At 42.0% G+C, this 27,000-nt stretch overlaps 1 protein-coding gene across 3 annotated transcripts in view; it reads left to right on the top strand.

Moving 5' to 3' along the window:
• DPY19L1 (dpy-19 like C-mannosyltransferase 1) overlaps nucleotides 1-27,000 on the top strand; it is a 107,602-nt gene that overhangs the window by 29,590 nt on the left and 51,012 nt on the right. For all 3 annotated transcript variants that reach the window (XM_051852895.3, XM_089315506.1, XM_089315507.1), the window contains exon 7: nucleotides 15,714-15,771. In XM_051852895.3, the coding sequence (XP_051708855.2) occupies nucleotides 15,714-15,771 (58 nt within the window). The remainder of the gene's footprint in view (nucleotides 1-15,713; nucleotides 15,772-27,000) is intronic.

Genomic DNA, 27,000 nt, shown 5'->3' with positions numbered 1-27,000 from the left:
TCACACGCAGGGTTTAAACAGCAACTCCACTTGTTAGGACATCAGTGAACAGGATCGTGAATCTGTCCTGGGCTGAATGTAATGCAGTCCGTGAGGACATCCGGCAGAAATGTAGTGTGGGCCAGGGCTGCGTGTCCTGCAGGAATGCTGTCGGGGAAGGCACCACCGTGTCTGAAGTCACACTGTACCCTCACTCTCAGGAGTACCTCAGTGTAGAACATCTTCTGTGCACAGAATGAGTGTTTAGCTGATAGTTGTAGTAAGGCATGGAGGAGCTAAAATAAGACAAACACAAGAATCTGTGTTTCATCCAGGCTCCTCTGCATGTTGGCCTCAGGTTTAATAAAACCCCAGGGTCTTGGGCGTAGGTTGGTACCTGGTTGGACGGTCTGCCTTCTGTATTTTTGTCTACATCTGTCCTCTTGGTGGTTTCCTTCACTGTTCGGTTTGGATTTGCTTCTTGGCCTCCTGTTGGACCTTCTGTGCTATGTCTTGTTTATTCCTCTAAATTGGCTATTTTCTCACTTTGACAGAGCATCTTCTAGCAGTTGTTGAGAGTGGATATATGGGAGGCAGATGTTTATGAAAACTTTGCATATTTGAAAATGTTTTTATTTTGTCTTTATATCTCATTTTTTTAAAAAGATGCTATTTATTTACTTGAGAGGTAGAGTTACATACAGTGAGAGAGAGAGACAGCTTCCATCTGCTGGTTCATTCCCCAAATGACCTCAATGGCTGGAGCTGGGCTAATCCGAAGCCAGGAACCAGGAGCTTCCTCTGGGTCTCCCATGCAGGTGTAGGGGCCCAAATGCTTGGGCCATCTTCCACTGCCTTCCCAGGCCATAGCAGAGAGCTGGATGGAAAGAAGAGCAGTGCCCACATGGGATGCTGGCCCAGAATGTGGAGAACCCTCATTCCTTGTTTTGCTCTAGATTTGTAACATTGTCCTTGAGAAGTTTGCAAGCATTGTACTATTGTTGACTTGCTTCTAAGTCACTCGGATTCCTAAACTTTTATGTCACCTTTCCTCTCCTTCCTCTCTGTGGATGATTATAGAATCTTCTCTTTGTTTCTGTGATCCTGAAACTTTTTTCTTTTTTTTTTTTTTTAAAGATTTATTTTATTTATTTAAAAGACAGAGAGAGAGGTAGAAGCAGAGAGAGAGGTCTTCCATCCGCTGGTTCACTCCCCAGATGGTTGCAATGGCCGGGGCTGCGCTGATCTGAAGCCAGGAGCCAGGAGCTTCTTCAGGTTTCCCACGTGGGTGCAGGGCCCAAGGACTTGAGCCATCTTCTGCTTTCCCAGGCCATAGCAGAGAGCTGGATTGGAAGAGGAGCAGCCGGGACTAGAACCGGCACCCATATGGGATGCTGACACATAGGCCAGGGCTTTAACCCACTGTGCCACAGTGCCAGCCCCAGTCCTGAAATTTCACAACAATATGTCATGGTGTACATCTGCTTTCATCTGTCACCTTGGGTATTTGATTTATTGTTTCATTTTTACAATTCATACCTTTAATTTCTGAGAAATTTTCTTCAGTGATTTCTTTGTCTTTCTCTGTTTTCTCTTTCAAAATTTTTATTATTTGGATGTTCCATTTCCCACTACTTTCGTTTTTACATGTTTTTTGTTGTTTCTTTTTAACCTCTTTGGCTATTTTTTTTTTCACATTTTAAATTTTATCAGCCTTATTTTTCCAAACCCTCTACTACTCTTTTCACTTTTGTTTTCATACTTTGAATTTCTGAGATTTGTTGCCTAATCATTCATTTTTTTAAAAGTTTTGTCTTACTTCATGCATTTCAGTATATTTTCTTTCTGAGGATTTTAATGGTTTCTTTTTTTTTCTCCTTGAATAAGCTCAGCGTCTTAGCTTGCTCCTTTAATATCTTTCATCTCCACCTTCCCTGTTAGAAGCTTTCCTTAGATATCTGGCAATCCTAGGTTGTCAAGATTATGACTCGAGGACAAAAAAGCTGTATGGAAGCTCTGAGGTGTGGATGGAACCTGTTAACATTGAGTTTTTGTGTAATTTGAATAATTGATGTGAGAAGAGCTTATTAGGGGTGCCTGTCAGCTCTTTGGTTTTGCCTTTAGATATAAAAGAAAATATAATGCAGCTCTTTCAGAGTTGTAACAAAAAACGTATTTTATCAAGTTAACTGACATGGTTATAGCATAATATTTTTAGTTTAGTTTAGATTTATTTTATTTATTTGAAAGACAGAGTTACAGAGAGAGGTAGAGGCAGAGAGAGAGGTCTTCCATCCGCTGGTTCACTCCTCAGATGGCCACAACAGCCAGAGCTGTGCCGATCCAAAGCTAGGAGCCAGGAGCTTCTTCTGGGTCTCCCTTGGGGGTGCTGGGGCCCAAGGACTTGAGCCATCCTCTACTGCTATCCTAGGCCATAGCAGAGAGCTGGATTGGAAGAGGAGCAGCCGGGACTAGAACTGGCGCGCATATGGCCAGGGCTTTAACCCACTGCACCACAGTGCTGCCTATTGAATAATTTTTTTTTTTTTTTTTTTTGACAGGCAGAGTGGACAGTGAGAGAGAGAGAGATAGAGAGAAAGGTCTTCCTTTGCCGTTGGTTCACCCTCCAATGGCCGCCGCGGCCGGCACACCGCGCTGATCCGAAGGCAGGAGCCAGGTGCTTCTCCTGGTCTCCCATGGGGTGCAGGGCCCAAGCACTTGGGCCATCCTCCACTGTACTCCCGGGCCACAGCAGAGAGCTGGCCTGGAAGAGGGGCAACCGGGACAGAATCCGGCGCCCCGACCGGGACTAGAACCCGGTGTGCCGGCGCTGCAAGGCAGAGGATTAGCCTAGTGAGCCGCGGCGCCAGCCTACTGAATAATTTTTAACAAGTTACTTGATGAGGCTGGCATTGTAGCAAAGCAGGTTAAGCCTCTGCCTGCAACTGCTGCATCCCATATGGATGCTGGTTTGAATGAGACATGGCTGTTCTGCCTCTGACCCAGCTGCCTGCTAATGTGCCTGGGAAAGCAGTGAAGATGGCCCAAGTCCTTGAGCCCCAGCACCCCCAAGGAGACCCAGATGAAGCTCCTGGCTCCTGGCTTAGGCCTGGCCCAGCCCCTGCTGCTGCGGCTATTTGAGAAGTGAACCAGTGGATGGAAGATTTTTCTCTCCATCTCCTCCTCTCTCTGTCTTTCCCCTTCTCTCTGTAACTCTTTTCAAATAAATAAAAAACTAAGAAAAAAAGTTATTTGGTAAGAGGGAGAAGATGTAAGTTTAGGAGACACTGTCTTCTCTGTAGACTAGAAAGCACCCAGAAGAATGGTTGCCTTCAATTGTTTTTGATTCAATGAATTCAATTCATTGAAACAAACTTCACTCATGATTGCCAAATAAGAAAGGCACATCAGGGGCTGGTGTTCTGGTGTAGTTGGTAAAGGCCCTACCTGAGACGCCTCCATCCCATATCTGGTTCAAGCCCTGGCTGCCCTATTTCCAATCTAGCTCCCTGCTAAAGCGCCTGGGAAAGCATCCCATATGGACACCGGTTCAAATCCAAGTTGCCCTACTTCCAATCCAGCTCTCTGCTGTGGCCTGGTAAAGTAGAAGATGGCCCAAGTGCATGGGCCCCTGCACCCACATAGGAAACCCAGAAGAAGCTCCTAGCTTAGGCCTTGCCCAGCCCTGGCCATTGGAGCCATTTGGGGAGTGAACCAGCAAAGAGAAGATACGTCTCCCCGCACCCCTTTCCTCCTCTCCCCCTCTCCTCCCCTCCTCCCCACCTCTGTAATTCTGCCTTTCAAATTAATTAATTAATTAATTACAAAGCACAACAAAAAACGTTGTTATGTATCATATAAACCTTAGTAGAATTTACCAATTTAGGATATCTTTCCAAGGGGGCTCATTCTGAAGCTTTTGCTCAGTAGATTCCAATATATACTTAAGTCTATTTTATATTGAAAAATACATATTTAACATTTGTGTATGAAGCTCTAGTGTAAGCTCTTTACAGTCTTAAACTCATTTAATCCTGTGGTAATCCTGTGCAATGCCATCTTATAGATGAGGAAACTGAAGCCCAGGAACCGGAAATAACTGTCTCACGATCACAGAGCTCGTTAGCTGCCAAGTTGGGATTTGTGGCCGTGGGGTTGGTGGGACTACATTTTAAATGTTCTTTCCATAGTAGTAAAATCAGCTGCAGCTTTATTAATTTCTATTTAGAGACTCTGAGTGAAAAAGACCCTGTTTATTCCATTTCCAAAGAGAATAGCTATTTATTTTTTAGTAAAAAATGTTTCACGTGAAATAGTTTGAAAATAGTTTCACTTAGAGGGATCCACACTTCCGTCTCTTTTCTGCACTAATTCAGCACCCCAAGGTTTCTGAGTTCTGAGAACTGTTCTGAGGCTAATGTGTGTTGTCTCTTTCAGGTTGATATGTAGATGTATATTACTGCCCTTTTCTCACAAATTCATTTGCTCCAGTTTTAGGTGTCCTACTTGTGTTTTCTCATCAGTGAATTTTTCTTAGAGTCATTTTATTGACATTCTAACTACCTTACAGATTTGGAAGGAAATGTGACACACTGTGTGTGACCCTTTTGTTTCCTTTATGTCTGCATATGCGACTGTACATTTCCCTTGATGATTCATCCCCCATGTATACTTTAGCTCATAATTCCATAGTTTTGGATGGTTCAGCAGTTTTTGGTTGCTTCCATTTTTTTTTTTTTTTTGAAAATTTCTCTCTTAATGAGTTTCAAGACAAAGTTCATTGTTTTATTTCTTCTGGTGGTGAAGAACACTTTTTTTAGAAAATTAGTTGGAATATTTTTATGATTTTCTTTCTCAGAGTCATATGTCTAACAAATATCAGCAAGTCCCCAGATAAGTTTATCGAATATCTTTCTGGTTATGTACTGTACCCCTGGATATGCTATTTATTGCTGGCTGAATATCCTTTATCTATAGTGCTTGAGAATGGAGGTGTTTTGAATTTCATTTTTTTGGATTTGGAATACTCACGCTCATGGATTTCAGGACTTTTTGCACTGAGGCAAACTTTTTTTTTTAAGATTCATTTATTTATTTGAAAGTCAGAGTTACACAGAGAGAGGAGAGACAGAGAGAGAGAGAGAGAGGTCTTCCATCCGATGGCTCACTCCCCAATTGGCCGCCACAGCTGGAGCTGCGCCGATCTGAAGCCAGGAGCTTCCTCCGGGTCTCCCACATGGGCGCAGGGGCCCAAGGACTTGGGCCATCTTCTGCTGCTATCCCAGCCCATAGCAGAGAGCTGGATCAGAAGTGGAGTAGCTGGCTCTCTAACTGGCGTCCGTATGGGATGCCAGCACTTCAGGCCAGGGCGTTAACCCACTGCGCCACAGCGCTGGCCCCAAACTTAATTTTTAATTTCATTTTTCATGAACTTGTTGAAGTACCCTCACATTTACATATCATCATGAGATATCTTGGGGATGATACCAAGTCAAAACACAATTTGTTTGTGTTTCATATCCCTTATACACATTGACTGAAGATAATTTTCTGCAGTATTTTAAATTTGTGCACAAAAACAGTGTGTTACATTGAGCCATCAAACTTGTGACATTTGGTGCTAAAAACATTTCGTATTTTAGAACATTTCAGATTTCAGATTTTCAGATAAGAACATTGAACCCACAGTATTTTTTTTAAGTTAATATTTAAGAGGTAGAGTTACAGACAGAGGGAGAGATAGAAAGAGAGGTCTTCCATCTTTTGGTTCACTTCCCAAATGGCTGCAACAAGTGAGCTGAGCCAATCTGAAGCCAGGAGCCAGGAGCTTCCTCCAGGATTTCCAGCACAGGGGCCCAGGCACTTGGGCCATGTTCCATTGCTTTCCCAGGCTCTCAGCAGAGAGCTGAATCAGAAGTGGAGCAGCCAGAACTTGAACGAGTGCCCATATGGGATCCCAGTAGAGGCCTAACCCACTGTACCACAGCACCGGACCCTCAGCAGTTCTAATGTGTAAACCAGTACATATGACTCACTGCTGTCTCAAGTAATAGAAATAATTGTTTCTTTGGTAACTTTAATTTTGTCCTGTAGTTAATAATTGCCTAATATTTTGTTTCCTTTAGTTTCCAGTGTATTAGCTAATCCTTCTCTAGATCTGCAACTGAATGGAAAGCAGTTATTATTTCCATTGTTGATGTATGAAGTCCGCATTTCTCTGCTTGCCGCAGCCGAGGCCACTCCTCTCTGTTCCCTGCACTTTGTTCACCACTGCCCTTCCTGAGCAGTCCTAGGCTTCCTTTTTGGGTGGGAGTGTGGCTGCTTGGGCCCTGAGTTGTATCTTTGTTGTTTATTCCTTCAGTTTGGTGGTTTTCATCGTCAGGTAGCTCCCAAGAAAGAGTACATGGAGGTAATTTTGAAGAACTTGCATCTTGTTTGTTTGACCATTATTTTACTTTTTATTTAACTACTATTTTTGACTGGTTATAGACTTATTTCTCCTGAGACTTTTGAAGACTTTACTCCACTGACTTCTAAGATTCAGTGTGACTTTTCAAAAGCCTGGCCCTATTCTGCCTCAGTTCCTTTTGTATGTGGCTTGTTATCCTCCAGTGACAGCTTTTATGCTCACCTTTGTATTGTTATGTCCTAAAAGATCATGATGTGGCAGAAGCTGCTGCTTTTCACTGGGTGCTTTCAGGCTCTGTCTACCTGGGCTCTGCCATTCTTCAGTTTGGAGGAATACATTTTAGTACTATTATTTCATCGATGACTTTTTTCTTAATTTTTCTCTCTTTTCTTGCAGTTTTATTGTTTGCGTACTGGAATTCTTACATCCAAATCTACTTTTCTTAGTTTTTTTTTCCCTGTTACGTTTTTCTATGTTACATTTTATTGTCGTTTCTGTGAGATTTCCAACTTACCTAAAGAATCTTGGGTTTGACTATTTCTTTGGTTTTTTGCATTGTCTCTGCCACCTCCAGCTCCCCCTTATATTTGTGTTAGCGCCTGTTTTTCATGTTGAAAACCCACCAGCAGGTTGATGATCCTTGGCTTTTTTATTTTGTAGAACAAAGCTTATAAAAGCTGGTTGTAAGGTTGTAGTGCCCCACTGACCCGGGGGTTTGATTACAGAATGATCGGACTGTAAACGGCTCTGTCCGGGGAGGCCCAGCTGCTTTGGTCCTCTAGCTCTCCCTTCACAGCCTCGGCAGCCCCTGCACGTAACCAGCAGAGTTCAGGCACAGCTGACTGCCAAACCCCTCTGAGCAGAACTGGTAGCTGCACAGAGTTCTGCTCCCTCATTTTATGCATAGGGCCTGTGTGCACACTCACCTAGGCACAGTCAAGTTTCCCTGTTCCTGCTTTTCATTCCCTCTTGCAGTGAGGTGTGGCTGGCTTTTTGAAGAGAGCTTCATAGGATATTTTCATGAACTTCTCTGTATTGAGTGCCTGCTGCTCAGTGTCCCTGTGACCACCCTGCCCCGCCCCTTCACTTCCTCCTCGTGAATGTTTACCCTTGTCTGTCCACTCCGTTCTCCATTGCTTGTGAGGAAAGCCCTGCCGTCCCCTGGACACAGCTGGTCAGCGTGAATGCTTCCTCCTCAGTGCAGGCAGCCAGGCGCACAGGACAGTGCGTTCTCCTCTGTTACCTTCTTGGGTCATTCATCAGTGGGTCAGAGTAGCTTTTCTGAAACCAGAGAGAATTTTCTAGCTACTTTATGTCTAGATGTGTTCTAGAAGCGCTGAGAGTCTGGAATATTCGTATGTATGTCAAACCCCACTTTTAATTTTACTGAATGTTCCCATTTACATTTCAAGTAAATAGTCATGTAAAGACTTTTTTTTTTTTTGGCAAGAGGCAGAAATACAGACAGAATCAGAGAGAGAGAGAGAAAGAGAAAGAGGATGTAAGAGAGAGTGTTCTTGTCTGTTGTTTTACTCCTCACATGCCTGCAATGGCCAGAGCTTGGCTGGGCTAAAGCCAGGAGCTGGGAAATGCAATTTGGGTCTCCTACGTGGGTGGCAGGGACTCAGCTAATTGAGCCATCACCCCTTCCCTTCCAGGTTCTGCATTAAGAAGAAGCTGTAATTGGGAACCATTGCTAAGAATTGAACCAAGGGATACAGGGGTCTTAACTTTTCAGGCACCTCAACCCCTAGGCCAAATGCCTGCCCGCATTGTTAACATAACCGATTTTCCTATTCTCTCTCCTCATGATCCAACCCAAGTTACCCAGGAAGCACTCAGGATTCTTTTTAGTCTCTGTTATAGAATAAAATAGCTTTTTATATCAATTCTTCACTCCTCCACTGCCCCACCCCTACATGTTTTTAGGAAAAGTTAAATATATACTTTATACTAATTTTGCTTCCATTGTTTTATCTATTTTCTTGTTCTAACTTTGCTAAAAAATACTAAGCATTTGTGTTTATACAGGCTGGCTTTTTGGCTAAAAATGTGTCATAAGTAGGCTGTGAATTACACCATCTCAAACTTTTTCAGCTACAGATTTTTTTGAATGTTCTCTGTTAACTTGGCCTGTTAACATGTCTTTTATCAAACCCACTTGGTCTAACAGTTGTATATGAATATTTAAGAGATAAGTATTTCTCTTTAGTATGCACAAATTGATGAAAGTTATTGGTTGAAAATATTGGCACCCTTTCTTCAAAACCTGCTCCTTCTGTGTCCTCTATATCTCAGTTTGCGGCCCTCCGTCCACGCGAATGCTCCGGTCTTGACTGCTGGGAGCTGCCGTGGCTTACCTCTTCCCTTACTTCTGCCGTCCAAGTGTACACAGGATCCTGTTGCTGTTCCTCTTCGGAATATCCCTGGCATCTTTCTGCTTCTCACTCTGCCATCACCGTGCCCCGAGGACACCTCACTGTTCTGTTACTGGCTTTGCCTTAGCTCCACCGCCAGCCTTGCTCTCCCGCAGGCTGTGTTTTGCATACTGCAGTCCATGTGGTCTTTTCATCGGAGGAAAAACAGTGAAGGGAATCTGGAGATGCACGCGGGGCCAGATTCTGTGAGCACGGTGATTTGACCCTGCCAGTAAACAGATGCCGGTGGAGGTTTACCTGGATGGTGGTGGCTTGGTTGGATTCATTTAGCCTTCAAGATTGCACTAGCTGCAGTGGCAGGGTGGAGGAGGATGGCAGTCTGGGCTGGCGTGTGGGAGGACAGGGAGGAGTTGTGAGGGAGGCTCCAGGGAAGCATCTTCACCAGGAGAGTGCTGATTCCAGCAGGAGGGGCAGGAAGCTTGTGGGAAGAGGCCCCGGGTGTCGGGAAGTAGCTGTTCAGCCATTGAGGGAATGCTGTGGAAAGCACCATGGGAAGGCCGGTATGGTTGAGCAGAGCAGAGTGGGTCAGAGCTGAAGCTGCACTGAGCACAGGTGCTGGTGAGGGCAGAAGCCCACATCTGGGCCAGGGCCCCAGGGCAGCAGGGAAATGCACTGTGGTGTGTTATTCTGTGGGCTCCACAGCAGTCTGAACAGGCAGAATGGAATTCATGATTCTGTTGGGCCTTCAGGTAGGTACCTTTTGATTTTCTGCCATGGACAAGGTTTGGTACTAGACCTGTGGCAGCATCCATAATGAATTGGAAGTTCATAATCCACTAAATAAAATACTCTTTTGTTTAGTGTGTCAGACAATGAGTTAAGTTAAAGCCATTAAATAGTTTCTTAAGTAGAGCACTTGTCTCCCTCTTTCCTCACTGTACTATCCCTTACCTTAGTGTACCAGGGACTCCCCACCTGTCAGTACAAGGGAAGGGTCTCAGCTTTGAGATTCAGGCTCAGAGTGAGAGGAGCACAATTTTTTTTTTTTTTATTTGACAGGCGGAGTTAGACAGTGAGAGAGAGAGAGAGAGAAAGGTCTTCCTTCCATTGGTTCACGCCCTAAATGGCTGCTATGGCCAGAGCTATGCTGATCCAAAGCCAGGAGCCAGGTGCTTCTTCCCAGTCTCCCATGCGGGTGCAAGGCCCAAGCACTTGGGCCATCCTCCACTGCCTTCCCGGGCCACAGCGGAGAGCTGGAATGGAAGAGGAGCAACCGGGACTAGAATCAGGTGCCCACATGGGATGCCGGCACCACAGGCAGAGGATTAACCAAGTGAGCCATGGCGCTGGCACCAGGATCTCAGCTTTGAACCAGGCTTGGTTTGTATTTCTCCATCAGGCTAGCAAGGTGCCAGTGCCTTCAGTGCCAGACTTGAGACTAGAAGTTCTCTTGATTCATTTATTTCAAAGTTACTCTTTTTCTGGCTCTCAAGTATTTATACAAATAACAAGCAAACTCTAAGAGTTATTTAATATGATTTTAAATGAATTATGATTGCTTTTTTTCTTGTAAAGTTGAACTTTATGTTTCATCATTTTTTGCATATAGAGATAAAAATCTTACTTACGAAACCTACTAAAATTTGATGACTGATTTAAATCTATTCAACTTTAGGATATAGGAAAGAGGAGAATTACAGGATTATTAAATACAAGAATGAGAAAAGTGTTCTTAAGATCTTTTTGAATTTTTTTAATACTGCCTCCTTTTATGTCTAAGGAAATTAAAGCTCAAAAGGTGAAATATATGAGTATATGTGGTAAATGTTTAGCAAGATTAGAATGTTTTAAAATTTTCATGATAGGAGCTTTTGTGTTTCACAATTGATGGTAATATTATAGAAGAGACTTCTTTTTTTAACCACTAGGGAATGCTGAAATATCAACTGATCGCCTGTAATGGGGAAAAAAAAAACCAATTAAAACAGTTTAAAGTATTCTGCTTACTGCATCTTTTCTGCTTAGCAAAATAAAATGACTTAGGTGGTAGTTTCTTTGAATTGAGGTGGGAGGGAGGTAGATGTTAGGGATGCTATTTTAGATTTATCGCAAGTCACATCATTTCATAGTAATTGTAACTCGTTGTAGATAAGCACACTTTGTTCTTCCTTCCCAGCTTTTGTGGGCCATGAAATTATACCAGGAAACTTGCCTCCTGGTTAGCTTAGGCAAAGCGGAGTCTATATTTATGGAAGATGCTGGTCCATAACCTGTGTTTGTATAATTTGGTGGAAAGGCAGTGGTGCTGCATTGGTTCTGTCTTCAGGAAAATGTCTACCCTCACAGCTCCAGGGTTGTATGGTGATTGAGTGAGGTGTAGGATTTTGTAGGCAAACCTCATCTGTGTAATTTGTTGGGAATTCATACTCGTGGCTTTTCTCTCCTCTCTCTATCCTTATTCTGCCATTTAAAAAATTGAAGTTAAAAGGGCAGACATTAAGCCTAGCTGTTGAGACCCTGATTAACTTGCCTGTGTCCTACATTGAAGTACCAAGATTTAAAACTTGGCTCCAGCCCTTGACTATAGCTTTTTGCTAATGCAGATCCTGGAAGGCAGCAGTAATTGGATTCCTGACACCCACATGGAAGACCTACACTGAGTTCCCTGTTTCTAGCTTTGGCCCAACCAACCATAGGCCCAAACATGATGGACATTTGTTGAGTGAACCAGCAAATGGGTTCTCTCTCTTTCTCTTTCTCTCTCTCTCTGTGTGTCCCAAATAAATCAATCAGTATCTAACAAAAATTAAGGATATGGAATTTCAGTTTTGATCTCATTTTGTTCAGGGGAACATTTAATAGGGAATTTTACTTTAAATTCCCAAAACTTTCTCTTCTTCCATGTTTCTTGGGTTTAGGTTGCCATGGACTGTAGTCACGGAGTGAGGGGTCTTGTCTCACTCATCTTGCAGCTAGATGATAAAGGGACTTAAGAAAACATATCCTCTGTATATCTCAAAATCTTTACAAATTCACAAAATCGAGCTTGTCTATTAACTCCTTCAAATCCTTGATGTGTTTTCTTTAGCTTACATGACCTGCCAGGTTCTGAAAATAATAAAATGTTCTATTGTGATCAGATTGCATTTCTAGAAGTTTTAGGGTTAGGTACTTGATTACTATATTTCTTGTTCATAAAATTTTTATTTAAAGAAATATAACTAGAATTGAATAAATGGAGAGACATATACTATGCCACTGAATAGGCAATATTATTCTCCTATAATCCTTCCCAAATTATATGTAAATTGAATGTCATTTCTAATCAGAAACCCAACATTCCTTTTTCAAAGGGGATATTCGTTAAGGTATTATGTGTTAAAAATACTTTGATGACAGTTTCCTAGAAAAATAAGAGTAGTTGGAGGTGGGGAACTAACTTTATCATGTCCTAAAATTATGATAATGCTACAGTAATAAAATAGTATGATACTAAAAAGTACAGAATTAAATCAGTGGACTGAAATTGAGTACAATCTGGTATTGTAAGAAATTAATATATAAGCTGAATTTCATTTCACTGGGAAAAGATCTGTTTATTTGATAAGTGGTTTTACTATAATTGTTATTTCAAAAAGAACAAAATTGGGCTTCACCAGATGAAAGATGTAAGTTGAAAGTGTAATGATAATGATACTAAAAGAAATTTTAGGAGGCTATATAAGTTTGAAATGGTGAAGATCTCACAGATAAGACAGAAAGTACAGAAGAAACAAAGGAAAATATCGACATACTTAACTACATAAAATTTAAAATTCTTTCTGGTAAAATACACCATATATTGTATCAAAATACTTTGTCTGACATATGACAACCAAAGGTTTGATAAGCCTGATGTTTAAATAACAAAACAGACAGTCCAATAGAAAGATAGACAAGAATGTAAGAGAAGTAAGTTTTCATATATCTAAAGGACAAAATTTAAAGGGTTTAGGAGCTGGCACAGAGAGTTAAAGCCATAGCCTGCAGCACTAGCATCACATATGGGAGCTGGTTTGAGTCTTGGCTGCTCCACTTCTAGTCCAGCTCCCTGCTAATGTGCCTGGGAAAGCAGCAGAGAATGGCCTAAGTTCTTGGGCCCCTGCACCCACATAGGAGACCTAGAAGAAGCTCCTGGCTCCTAGCTTCCTGGCTTTGGCCTCGCCCAGCCGTGGTCATTGTGGCCATTTGGGAAATGAATCAGCAGATGGAAGATCTCTGTCTCTCCTCCACTCTCTTTGTAGCTCTGCCTTTTTTTTTTTTTTTTAAGATTTTTATTTATTTATTTGAGAGGTAGAGTTACAGATAGTGAGAGGGAGAGAGAGAGAGAAAGGTTTTCCTTCCGTTGGTTCACTCCCCAAATGGCCGCAACAGCCAGAACTGCGCCGATCTGAAGCCAGGAGCTGGGAGCCTCCTCCGGGTCTCCCACGTGGGTGCAGGGGCCCAAGGACTCTTGGGCCATCCTCCACCGCTTTCCCAGGCCATAGCAGAGAGCTGGATTGGTAGAGGATTAGCCGGGACTCGAACCAGTGCCCATATGGGATGCCAGCACCACAGGCAGAGGATTAACCTGTTTTGCCACGGCACCAGCCCTGTAGCTCTGCCTTTTAAAGAAATAAGTATTTTTTTAAAAAACAGGAAAGGGTTGAAAAGCATCAGGTACTGTGTCAGTGATAGAGAAAAGGACTCTGACACACTGTGGTGGAGTTGGGGTCTGGGGCAGTGCTTCCTGACATAGGTCACTTCTTTGACTTGAGCGTCTGATAGTTAGGCTTGTCCTTTGGAAATAAAAGCATCAGTATGTACAGTAATAAGGAAGGGGCTAAACAAATGGGAGTATATTGGTGCAGTGCAGTATTTGACATCTATAATGGAATACCTTAGCTTGGATGATAGATTAATTATTTACAAAAGGAACAAGTTTCATAGAGTTGTTAATAGTATGATTGCGTTAAAATGTGTGACTAAAAGGCTTGGAAGGGTGGACACACAAAAATGTCGCTGAGTATCCTAGATAAAGAGAAGTGGAGGAAAGTAGCAAAGAGGAAGTCATTACTACTAGAAAATTCTGTACTTTGTGTCCTATAAGAATACATTCAAAATACTCAAATTTATCTATTTGTGTCAAACCCTTTGCTCTGTCTTAACCCCCTTGATTTGAAATCACTGTTGATGATGCCTGGCGTTCGCCGGTTTGCCTTTCTTTTGAAGACGCTGTAGGCCTCTGAGGAGAGAACCCTGACCTCCACTCTCGGCCTGTGTTATTTCTGAGCTCTTTCATCGGTCCCTCTTATCTCTCTGATCTGTCACTTCGGCCAGGTTCTAGCCAGTATTCTGTTTCTTTGTCCCTTTGCATTTCATTTGTGCCGCTCCAGGCTGACAATTGATGGAGAGAAGCCATCATCCTGTAACTAGTGACCCAGTGAGTTTGTGTCCCAGCCTTCACAGCTCCCTTCCAGATGGCTCAGTGGCCGTTCTGTTTTCCCTGGAGACTTCTCTTCTTAGGTAGAAGTAGTACCTCGGAGTGAACACCGCCACCTTGTCTCTCTAGAGGCAAGTGGCTGTGCTTCCAACTCTACAGGAAAAACCGGAACTCCAAAAACTTCTTGCCAGCAAACATGCAGTCTTCCTCTTCCCCTTTTGCTATGGCTGGCAGGCCGCCTGCGCTGGGGGTTGCAGCCTTGCCCATCTCCTTGTCCTTTTCTCATTCATACATCCCTAGTAGTATGTACAGTGCCTACATCATCCGGTTCTTTGTTAGCTCTTTGACGTCTTTGTGTTGTACACATACTTACATTCGGATTGAAAGAAGGAAAGGTATGTGGGTAGAATAATAAGAAAGCAGCAGTGAGTTAAAGATTAAGAAGACTTCAAGAGTAAAGATGAAAGAAGCAGTGGAACAAACCTAAAAACCCAGGCTCGGAGGAAAGTAGGAGACACATTTCACTGTTATCAGAGCAAATGATGGTTTAGAACTGCCAGACTATTCCTTGGCTGGAGTTGCAAACCTGGTTGACATACTGAATATAGACCACTGGTAAAACCTGTATTTGTAAGTTAGTGTTTGCCAAGCATTTTCTTTTTTTCTTTTTTTAATTTTTTTTTATTTATTTTTTTGACAGGCAGAGTGGACAGTGAGAGAGAGAGAGAGAGAAAGGTCTTCCTTTGCTGTTGGTTCACCCTCCAATGGCCGCCGCGGCCAGCGCGCTGCGGCTGGCACACCACGCTGATCCGATGGCAGGAGCCAGGTGCTTCTCCTGGTCTCCCATGGGGCACAGGGCCCAAGGATTTGGGCCATCCTCCACTGCCTTCCCGGGCCATAGCAGAGAGCTGGCCTGGAAGAGGGGCAAGCGGGACAGAATCCGGCGCCCCGACTGGGACTAGAACCCAGTGTGCCGGCGCCACAAGGTGGAGGATTAGCCTAGTGAGCTGCGGCACCGGCCTTGCCAAGCATTTTCTGTAGTGCCCAAGTGCAGGTAGAAGGTGTGGTGTTTCTCAGCTGTATGACCCTTTGGGAGTCCTGTTCTGCCCTCATCCTCACCCATTTCCCTAATGAATATCGGGTATTCCAGGGAAGATGATTTGAGAAATGCTGAAGGACACAACCAGATTGTGGTACTGAAGACAAAAAGGGAAAAGGGCAGTTAGGTTGAATGATTCGCAGTAACATGACTACTAGAATTTCTATCCCCTTTCAGTTGATATTCTGAGTCTGTACATTTTGAAGAAGGCAAACTAACGATATTTTGGAGGAAGTACATTATTTTGTAAATAAGTGTAGGAGAGTTCTAGTGTAGGTGAAACTATTTGTAGTCCTAGAAAGCTTTTAGATGGTATTACTTTACGGTTTTAGCAGATTGCCATGAATTCCCGTTGTTTGAGTTGCACTTTCTTGACCTCTTTTTCAGCGGCAGCCGGTTAGGAGGCCTGGTCACAGTGCTGTGCTTCTTTTTCAATCATGGGGAGGTAAGTAGTTGCAGTTATTTTCAGAATGACTCCTGGAAATACATGTTCCTTCTTAAATTTAATTTCCGTCTACAATGGCTTTCCTTAAATATTGGATATTACTGTTTTGATTCAAAATTTAAATACTAAATTAACTCTTCATGACTATTTCATGATCCTTATATCTCCTGGATGATATATCTCTTAGAGGGTTGAAGAAATAGTGGTTCTATATCAATTTTTTAATTATCTTTTTTTAAAAAAAGATTTATTTACTTATTTGAAAGGTGGAGTTACAGAGGCAGAGGCAGAGAGAAAGAGAGGGAGGTCTTCTATTTGTTGGTTCACTCTTCAAATGACTACAACAGCTGGAGCTGGGCTGATCTGAAGGCAGGAGCCTGGAGCTTCTTCCAGGTCTCTCATGTGGATTCAGGGACCCAAGCACTTGGACCATCTTCTACTGCTTTCCCAGGCCATAGCAGAGAGCTGGATCAGAAGTGGAGCAGCCAGGACTTGAACTGGTGACCATATGAGATGTTGGCACTGCAGGCGGCGGCTTTACCCTCTATGCCAAAGTGCAGGCCCCCAATTTTTTATTTTGAAAACTATGAAAGCCATACTTTTAGAATATTAAAAATAAGCCAACCATAGATAATATTTTAACTGCCTAGTGCAAGGATAGCTTTGTTATAGGAATTATACACCAAGTTCTTACTATAATGTATTAACCAAATATGCTTTGTAAAATACTTAATTATACCCGCAAATTTGCAAATATCCAAGGCTCTCTAAAGAGAACAGCATTGTAAAGAATATAGACTCTGGATCTAGGATTCTTGGATTAAAATCCTGGCTCTGGCATTTAGTGGCTGTGTGAACTGAGCTAATCATTTCATCTCTCTGTGCCTGGTTTCCTCATTGTGAATGGGTACAGTGATGTTACCCCTCTCACAGGATAATTGCAGAGATTAAATGAATTTATATGTGTAAAGTGCCTAGAGCAATGTTTGAAATACGGTGATTGCAATGTAATTGTTAGCTTGTATTATTAATATTTTAATGTTATTACTAATTTAGTTCAGATTAAACTTTATAATAAATTGAAAGTGCCAACGAATTCCTTCTCCTAAATTAATCATAGTGGTAAATGAATTTCTAGTGATGTATCTCTGTCCAGATTTCTTTCATGGCAAGTTTAATATGAAGGAGAGGAAAGAAAGGTGAGCCTGCTTTGAGTGACGTGACCTCGTCCTTTTGTGCCTTTATACACTCCAGTGTCTGCAGGGTTTGAACACGCACATGTTATGAAGCTCTAAGAGCAGTTATACCCAAACTTGATGCAGAGTCAAATTTAGACGACTTTTTTAACCAGTAAGTTGCTAATGTTTATTCAACTAATATGTACTTAGTATTTAGAATCACAGAATTGTAAAAGCTAGAATAGCCAAGTAGATTAGAATATTTGACAGATGATTGTAGCATGACATAATGATTAGTACAGTATGAATTTTGAGCCAAAAAAGAAAAAAAGAAAGATTTTGCTTTTTCTTGACTGTGGATACTGTACATTTTGATAGTGTGGCCCATGAAACGTGTGGACCTATTGTCAAATTCTTGTGAGAATGACCTGAGAAATGGGAAATAACTGCTTCCTAGTGGAAGAAAGGAGCATTGCATAATAACAACAACATGTTGGAGAAAAGGGATTATTGAAATTTTTGGAGCCAAGACACAGAAAGATCACTAAGTCAAAGATCTGTTGTGTTATACTTAGTGTATACTAAGGGTTGTTAATTCCTGATCTCATATTTTCCTTATAATTTTGATCATCTTGTAGTGTGAATATCATTCCTTACAAGGGAATCAGGCAATTTATGTGATTTTTTTTCATGCTCATGGAATTTCTTTTTGATACTTTTCAGCTATTCTGTATATTTAAACATGCTTAGACATCACTCTTAGGAAAAAAAGTAAATTAGCATTAGAATTATAATTTCAGTTTTACTGAGATAGTCAAGTATGTAATTGTCTTTATTGTAACTGTAGCTTTGGGGTAGCAAGGGGCTGGCTCTGTGGTATAGTGGGTAAACCCTCCTTTTGCAGTGCCAGCATCCCATATGGGTGCCTGTTCAAGTTCTGGCTGCTCCTCCTCTGATCCGGCTCTCTGCTATGGCCTGAGAAAGCAATGGAAGGTCGCCCAAGTCCTTGGGCCTCTGCACCCACATGGGAGACCCAGAAGAAGCTCCTGGCTCCTGGCTCCTGGCTCCTGGCTCCTGGCTCCTGGCTCCTGGCTCCTGGCTCCTGGCTTGGGATTGGCCCAGCTCTGGCCGTTGTGGCCATTTGGAGAATGAACCAGTGGATGTCTGTCACTGTCTCTGTAACTCTACCTCTCAAGTAAATAAAGAAAGAAATAAATCTTTAAAAATTAAAATAAAATTTGAGAGCATAAACTGCTGTTTGTGTTTAAATATAGGTGAGGACTCAAGATTGGAAGTCTTTTATTAAAATTTTATGTCTTGTGGTTTTCAGATTATAAGATTTATTTTCCTTGTTTTTAAAAATGCTACCTAAAGTATATAATTTTTATATGAGGAAAAACATCTACTCTGATGGTATCTGTTCATGCATTTGGAGAACTTTTGTGGAGCATTGCTTACTGGAATTACTACTTGGTCACTAATTGATACCTTACTTTCTTGGAAGAATTACTTTCATCAAAGGAGTAAGCGATTTATGTGCCAAAGAATCATTGTCGTTTGTTCTTTGCACTTATGTTCCATTTAAATTAGTTTTCTTTCTCTGTACTAGACTATAAGACAGTGTAGAGTGTACTTTTAAAATTCTTTTCCCTCGGGTGGTTTTATCAGGAGAGATTTTTACCCTAACAAAAGAACTATAATATGTGTAGTGTGCATTGGTTAATAAAATTATGTGATAAACAGCAATTTAAAACCTTCAAATCTGGGACCAACGTTGTTGTGGCATAGTGGGCAAAGCTGTCACTGGTGATACTGGCATCCCACATGGACTCCAGTTGTGTCCCAGCTGCTCTACTTGCAATCCAGCTCCCTGCTAATGGCCTGGGAAAAGTGGTGAAAGATGGCTCAGGTACCTGGACCCCTGCCACCCATTTGGGAGACCTGGGTGAAGCTCCTGGCTCTTGGCTTCTGCCTGGCCCAGCCCTAGCCATGTGGCCACCTGGTGAGTGAACCAGTAGATGAAGATCTCTCTCTCTCTCTCTCTCTCTCTATACCTCACTCTCTCTAACTCTTTCAAAATAAATACATAAATCTTAAACAAACAAAAAACCAAAACCAGGCTGGCACTGTGGCGCAGCGGGTTAAAGCCCTGGCCTGAAGCGCCGGCATCCCATATGGGCGCTGATTCTAGTCCCAGCTGCTCCTCTGCCAATCCAGCTCTCTGCTATGGCCTGGGAAAGCAGTAGAAGATGGCCCAAGTCCATGGGCCCCTGCACCCACATGGGAGACCCAGAAGAAGCTCCTGGCTCCCAGCTTCAGATTGGTGCAGCTCCAGCCGTTGTAGCCATCTGGGGAGTGAACCAGTAGATGGAAGACCTCTCTCTCTGTCTCTACCTCTCTCTGTAACTCTTTCAAATAAATAAAATAAATATTTTTTTAAAAAAAACCTTCAAATCTGAAATACATGAAAATTCAATAAAGGGGCTATTAATTGGTCATGATAATTAGATCAATAATATCGAGTTTATACACTTGATAATAAAATACATTATTTTCATTTGCCAAGCTTCTTCATTAAATTTTAATTCTGTCACTATTGAGAATTATTGCTAAAATAATAATGAAAGCTAACAATTTTGCTTACTCTTGAGACTACATCCATGTAGGATAAGGTGCATGCACCCTGGGTTGGTATCGTGAGAGTTGTAGAGTACAGATTGAAAGCATTCACATGAGTATAAAGAAACCCCTAAATATATTTTTCCTCTAATTTTTGACTGTTAATATTCTGTTTTTCTGAAATATTATCATTTAGTTTTATCATAATAAGAATTTTAAAAGTTGCCATGCATGATTTATATTTTACATAAAATATGTTCTTATATATAAAGATATAAACACCTAAAGAAGAAATCCTTTATTTATAATGAAAAAGAACTTTAAAAAATTAATTCAAAGTAAATGAAAAGATTGCCTTTGGGGTTATATCTAATATTTCTGACGCAATTTTTTTTTAAAAATAAGTAATTTGGGGCCAGTGCTGTAGTATAGCGGGTACAGCTGCTACCTACAGTGTTGGCATCTTTTATGGTCATTGGTTCGAGTCCCAGCTGCTCTACTTCTGATCAGCTCTCTGCTGTGGGCTGGGAAAGCAGTGGAAGATGGCCCAAGTTCTTGCGCTCCTGTATTCATATGAAAGACCTAGAAGAAGCTCCTGGCTCCTGACTTTGGATCTGTCCAGCTCCAGCTGTTTGGGGAGTGAACCAGCCGATGGAACCTCGCCCTCCCCCTGCCCTTCCCCCTCTGACTTTCAAATAAATAAATAAATCTTTACAAAAAAAGAAAATGGAATTAAAAGTTAAATTTATTTTTAAAAGTTTTATTTATTTTTACTCATTTGAAAGGCAGAGTAAGAAGACAGATAGAACTTCCATCTGCTGGTTCACTCCCCAAATGCCTGTAACAGCTGAATTGGGCCAGGCTGAAAGCAGGAGCCAGGAACTCCCAGTTCTTCCAGGTGGGTGACAGGTCTCTAAGTCCTTGAGACATCATCTGCCGCCTACCAGAAAGCTGGATTGGAAGCAGGGGTGGGAATATCTCAGACAAATTGATATGGGATTCAGGTATGCCAAGCAGCAGCTTAACCTACAGAACCACAACACCCACCCTGTAAGTTTACTTTGATGTAAAAAAAGGTTGAAATTCATGCACAATTTTTTTATAATGTGCATTTGGCATAAACTTTTTTTTGAAATACCTTTGTATTCATGTCAAAAGAATCAGTCAAACTAATTATCATACCTATTACCTTACCAACTTTGGTACATCATGGAGTGGAATAAGTCACTCAAACTTAGTCTTTCAGTTTACCTAAAACTGTGTACCCTGTGATCAACACCTCCTCTTCCTTTCTCTGTACCTCCCCCTTCCCAATCTCTGGCACCACATTCTCCTCTCTTTCTGAGGGTGTTTTCAATTCCACACGTCAGTGAGGTTGTACCGTGTTTGTCTTCCTATGCCTGGCTTTCAGTTCCCATTAGATCCTCCAGTCCCATCCAGGTTGCCATGAATCAGAGATTTTTTTTTTTTTTCCTATGTAAAGACTGTTTAGTATACCATTAAGTATATATGCCTTATTCTCTTTATCTATTTAGTCATTGCTAGACACTTAGTTTGCTTCCATATCTTGGCTATTGTGATCAACGCTTAAATGAACGTGTGACTGAAGATAACTTTTCAACATGCCAATTTCAGTTCTTCTGGGTATAAGCCCAGACTTACATATTATTCCTTCCTTTCTTTCCAGTAATGGCAAATTTTGGCCAGAACACCTACTCTGGGTCTTCTATTTATCCAGCTCAGTTAAAATGACATATGCTGAGTGTCTGTTGTATCCCAGAACTTTTTGCTACTTAGGATGTGTCAGTGAGTAAAACAAAGACCCCTGACCTTGGGGACAGTCTTCTGCCCAAGGTGGGAGAGAAACTAGCCCATTTGAGCAGTAACAAGAAGGTCCTTGTAGGAAAAGAGAATAATAGATTAGGTCAGGCAGGTAATAAAGGGAGGTGGGATAAGTGGCATAGAAGGCTAAGCCTTTGCTTGCAATGTCAGCATCTAATGTGGGCACCAGTTCATGTCCTGGCCCAGCTCCCTGCACCTGGGAAAGCAGCTGAAGATGGCCAAGTACTTGGGCCCCTGCACCCATGTAGGAGACCCAGAGAAGCTCCTATCATCGGCTTGGCCTAGCTGCAGCCATTGCAGCCATTTGGACAGTGAACCAGTGGATGGAGGACCTCTCTGTCCCTGTCTGTCTGTCTGTCTCTTTGTATCTCTGCCTTTCAAATAAATAAATCTTTTTTTAAAAAATAGAAAAGATACATTTAGAGCAGACAGAAAGCCACTGAAGGAGCAAGAGAATGAAATAGTTTATTTTTATGTTAATTTATAAAATAGTATAAGTACAAGATGTATTACTGATTCAGGCTATTGATTGGTGTGTCCATGGATTTGTGGCCCTTTATTAAACTTTGGGAAACTCCAGAAGTTTTAAAAAAGAAAGGATACTTTGGATTGAATCTGCTGATACAGATTTGAAAACTAGTCTGTGGTGTAGTAGAAAACTACTTAATGGCCTTAATGGCCTGTGCTTTCTGGATTCTGGTCTTGCTTCACAGCTCTCTCTAGGCTGTCTTTGTTTCAGTCCCACTGGCCTGCCTTCCTCCAGTTCCTAGAAAAGACCATTCCTTTTCCTTCCTCAGGGCCTTTGCACTTGCTGTGTCCTAGGCCTTTTTCCTTCTCCCTTGACACCCCACACCAACACACACCTCCTAACTGGTGCCTAATTAAACCCTTATTATCCTTAGTAAATAGACATTTCAGGTAACATTTCCATGGTATTCTTTTCCTTCTGCAGATCTGTGTTTCCATCTTGTATAATTTCTTTTTGGATTTAAGAACTTTGTTTAGCAGTGTGGTGAAAGTCTGCCAAGAAATTCCCTTAGGTTTTGTCTGTCTAAAAAAAAAGTCTTTATTTTCTCATCATGTTTTGTTTTTTGTTGTTGTTGTTGTTGTTGTTGTTGGATAATTTTAGATTTATAGCCTTATTTTTCAACACTTTAAAGATGCCATTCTTTTGTCTCTTGGCTATTGTTTAATAAGAAGTCAATCATTATTTTTATTATTGTACCCTGAATGTGTCTTTTCTCTGGTGGTTTGAAAATTCTCTTTTTATATTTGCTTTTTATTAGTTTGATAGTGGTAGACCTAGAGCCCAGGTTTTTGTGTATCTCCTACTTGAGAGTCACTGAACATCTTTGTTTAGTGGTTTGATTTTATTGTAAGTCAGTTTGTGGAAATTTGTAGCCAATATGTTCTCTTTGGATATTTTTCTCTTCTGCACTCTCTCTCTCATTTCCTTTGTACATTCTGATGACATATACGTTTTTGTTTGATGCTGTCTGTAAGTTTTTGATATCCTGCTTCCTTTTTTTCCTTCTTCATTTTTTCTCTCGGTGCCGCCCAGAGTTCACTGGTACTTTATTCTTCACTCTGCCAAATCAGGCATAACTGTTCACTGTGTTTGTGGCTTTTCCAGATTCCAGTTTATGTAGTTAGAAGTCCGTTTTCTACTAGTTCTAGCAGAGAACCTGTTCTAGGCCATTGTTCCCAGGTGTGAATGCAGGACCAACAGCTGCCTTCATCTAGATTGGAGCTGTACCTAGTTCCGCTGCAAATCTTTTTTTTTCCTCTAAATATTTATTAATTTATTTGAAAGGCAGAGTTACAGAGAGGCAGAGGCAGAGGCAGAGAGAGAGAGAGAGAGGGAGAGAGAGAGGTCTTCCATCTGCTGGTTCACTCTCCAGATGGCTGCAGTGGCTGGAGCTGCATCAATCCGAAGCCAGGAGCTTCTTCCGGGTCTCCCAGGCGAGTGCAGGGGCCCAAACACTTGGGCCATCTTCTACTGCTTTCCCAGGCCACAGCAGAGAGCTGGATCAGAAGAGGAACAGCTGGGACTCAAACTGACATGCACATGGGATGCCGGCTTTATCCGCTATGCCGCAGCGCAGCGCTGGCCCCTTCCACTGCAAATCTTGTACTACAAAGGCAGTACAAGAAATGCACATGTGTCTGTATGTTGTTTTCCTCCATCTTTTTTTATTTTGAAAAGTGTTAAGCTCACAGAGAAGTTCTAGGTTCATTTTTTTCTTTCCAATTTTAATATTTTGCTGCATTTGCTTTCTCTGTCTTATGTACACATTCTTCTGACTCATTTGAAAATGAGTTGCAGACATGATGGGGATGTCACCCCTAAATACTTCCTTACATGTTTCATAAAAGTAAGGACATTCTCATATATAATCACAATAATTTTTATCATACTTAAGAAACTTACCACTGATAATTATACAATAATATTTTAATATATCTTATATTTAGATTTCTAAAGTTATCCCAGTAAATCCCTTTATGATTTGTCTTGGAACCATAATCGGATTAAGGATACCACTTTGTATTTAGCTGTTATTTTATCTAGAGCAGTTTATCTTGAACAGTTCCTGTTTTAAATTTTTTTTCACATTTTAAAAAAATGTGGAAGGCTAGCTACATGGAAGGCCAGTTTTTCCTATTAGCCATTTGAAGTTCCCTCATGTTGCATCTTCCAATCTAGATGCATCTCTTCATGTTTGTCTTTAAATTCTCTCAGCAGTGTTTTCTGTTTTGCCTATGTTTGTTAGATGAACTCCAAGATAGCTTACATTTTTTTTTTTAAATGGCATCATTTTTTGTCCTTTTGGTGTCCTTGCAGCCTTTGAACATTTCCTTTTTGTCACAAAAAGTTGTTCCAGGATTGTCTTGAACACAGATATGGCATCAGCTATACAAGGAATTCTAGTCCTAGAAGTGGAAAAATAGTATATAGAGACCACAGTCTGGGTACTCACTGTGCTCATTGCTACTTGCATATAATTGCTTTTAGCCCCCTTTCTGCAGAGAGCTAGAAAATGTATTTTATCCTCAATCTGCCTGTTTATGAGGCAAAGAAGATAAATGGAGATAGTGCTCCCATCTAGTGACTTACTCCCCTAGTGCTCACAATGGCCATCTAACAAGGGTTGAAACCTGGAGGCTGGAGCTCAATCCAGGTTTCCATGTGGGTACAGGCACTCAGTTACTTGAACCATTATTGCTGATTCCCAGGGTCTGCATTAGCAGGAAGCTGGAATTAGGAGACAGAAGTGGGAATTAAACCCAGGCACTGTGATTAGGTTGCAGGTATCCTAACCTGCCTCTTAACTGCTAGTACCAACACCCATTCTCAGAAAGTACATGTTTAAAATATCATTGATTCCTATTGATTCCTCCAGTTCTAATCCAGTATCATAAGGTTCTTTTCTTCCTTTTCCTACTCCATATTTGTACCGCCCATCTTCACACATTTTAAGTAGATTTACTTACTTGATTTATTAACACATTAAAATAGTTTTTTCAGAATTATTATACTAATACTATTTCCAATAATAAGCCTACCAAGTAAGGTTCAAGATATCTTTGTAGGTCTTTTTTCCTAAGAGTATATTTTATTAAGGGAATAAAAAGTAATACATGGGCCGGCACCACGGCTCACTAGGCTAATCCTCCGCCTAGCGGCGCTGGCACACCAGGTTCTAGTTCCGGTCGGGGCACCAGATTCTGTCCCGGTTGCCCCTCTTCCAGGCCAGATCTCTGCTGTGGCCAGGGAGTGTAGTGGAGGATGGCCCAGGTGCTTGGGCCCTGCACCCCATGGGAGACCAGGAGAAGCACCTGGCTCCTGGCTTCGGATCAGCGTGGTGCACCGGCCGCAGCGCGCCGGCCGTGGCGGCCATTGGAGGGTGAACCAATGGCAAAGGGAGACCTTTCTCTCTGTCTCTCACTGTCCACTCTGCCTGTCAAAAAAAAAAAAAAAAAGTAACTTCAGTTGTTTTTTCTTTGTGTTAGGCTTTTTGATAATACACTTGAAACCATTTGTTTCAGTTTGTATTTATCCTGCCTTTTTTTTTTTTTTTGACAGGCAGAGTGGACAGTGAGAGAGAGAGACAGAGAGAAAGGTCTTCCTTTGCCGTTGGTTCACCCTCCAATGGCCGCCATGGCTCACGCGCTTCGGCTGGCGCACCGCGCTGATCCGATGGCAGGAGCCAGGTGCTTCTCCTGATCTCCCATGGGGTGCAGGGCCCAAGCACTTGGGCCATCCTCCACTGCACTCCCTGGCCACAGCAGAGAGCTGGCCTGGAAGAGGGGCAACCGGGACAGAATCCGGCGCCCCAACTGGGACTAGAACCTGGTGTGCTGGCGCCGCTAGGCAGAGGATTAGCCTAGTGAGCCGCGGCGCCGGCCTTTATCCTGCCTTTTTATCTTGACTAAGGTGTGTTTTTTTTTTTTTTTTTTTTTTTTTTTTTGACAGGCAGAGTGGATAGTAAGAGAGAGAGAGACAGAGAGAAAGGTCTTCCTTTGCCGTTGGTTCACCCTCCAATGACCGCCATGGCTCATGTGCTGTGGCCGGCGCACTGCACTGATCCGAAGCCAGGAGCCAGGTGCTTCTCCTGGTCTCCCATGGGGTGCAGGGCCCAAGCACTTGGGCCATCCTCCACTGCACTCCCTGGCCACAGCAGAGAGCTGGCCTGGAAGAGGGGCAACCGGGACAGAATCTGGTGCCCCGACCAGGACTAGAACCTGGTGTGCCGGTGCTGCAAGGCGGAGGATTAGCCTATTGAGCCGTGGCGCTGGCCTTGACTAATGTTTTTGTTAGAGAGTTTCACAGAGTTTATTTGCAGTAGAAATCCCCAAGAAGTATAATTTACAATCATAAGGTGGAGGTGGTGGGGTTGATATTGATCACATCTCATCAGATGCATTTTCCATTTTAAATATGTCAGGAGTATTCAGATTCAAGTCTGCAACGCTGGCTAGAAGTGTGTAGATGTACTGTACTGCTTTTCCAAGAAAGATGACTGTTCTCACAGAGGTTCTCTGTAAACTTAGGATAAGATGTACTGATACATTGGAAATTCAGAGAGAAAGATCTGTGTTTCCTTTTGTGGAACCAGCAGACATTCTATTTAAAGATAGTAGAGCTTAATAATAGCAATTACATATCACTGAAACCTAAAACTTTCTGTGAGGCAAAATTGAATTCTCAATTCAAATGGAAATATGTACCAGTATATGTTACAGAAACACCAGTATATCATGGTACAGAAATAGACAAAAATTCCAAGAAAGCAACCAAGTTTATGTGCCATCAAAGTGCAGTGCCAGCAGCAACACAAAAGCCCATACCAAGCTTAGGGTCTACCTAGATAATGAGATACCCTGAGTAACATCAAATAGAGATACTCAAACCATAGCTGTTGCACTAGGCTTTTTTATGGTTATGCTGTGGCTAATAGGATCCTTACACCTATCCCATTCTCTGAGGAATAGTAGCCAAACCTTTATGTTGGCCAAAAATCTTTAATGGAGACCCTGATACATTTAGTGTATAAAGCTTTATGATAGCTAATATTGAGCAATATAA

Source organism: Oryctolagus cuniculus, chromosome 16 (assembly GCF_051225735.1).
Source record: "Oryctolagus cuniculus isolate XC-2025 breed Fujian yellow rabbit chromosome 16, ASM5122573v1, whole genome shotgun sequence".
In the NCBI taxonomy this organism is placed as follows: Eukaryota; Metazoa; Chordata; class Mammalia; order Lagomorpha; family Leporidae; genus Oryctolagus; species Oryctolagus cuniculus.
Note: the sequence above shows the minus strand (reverse complement) of the source record. Positions and strands in the feature narration are given on the sequence as shown.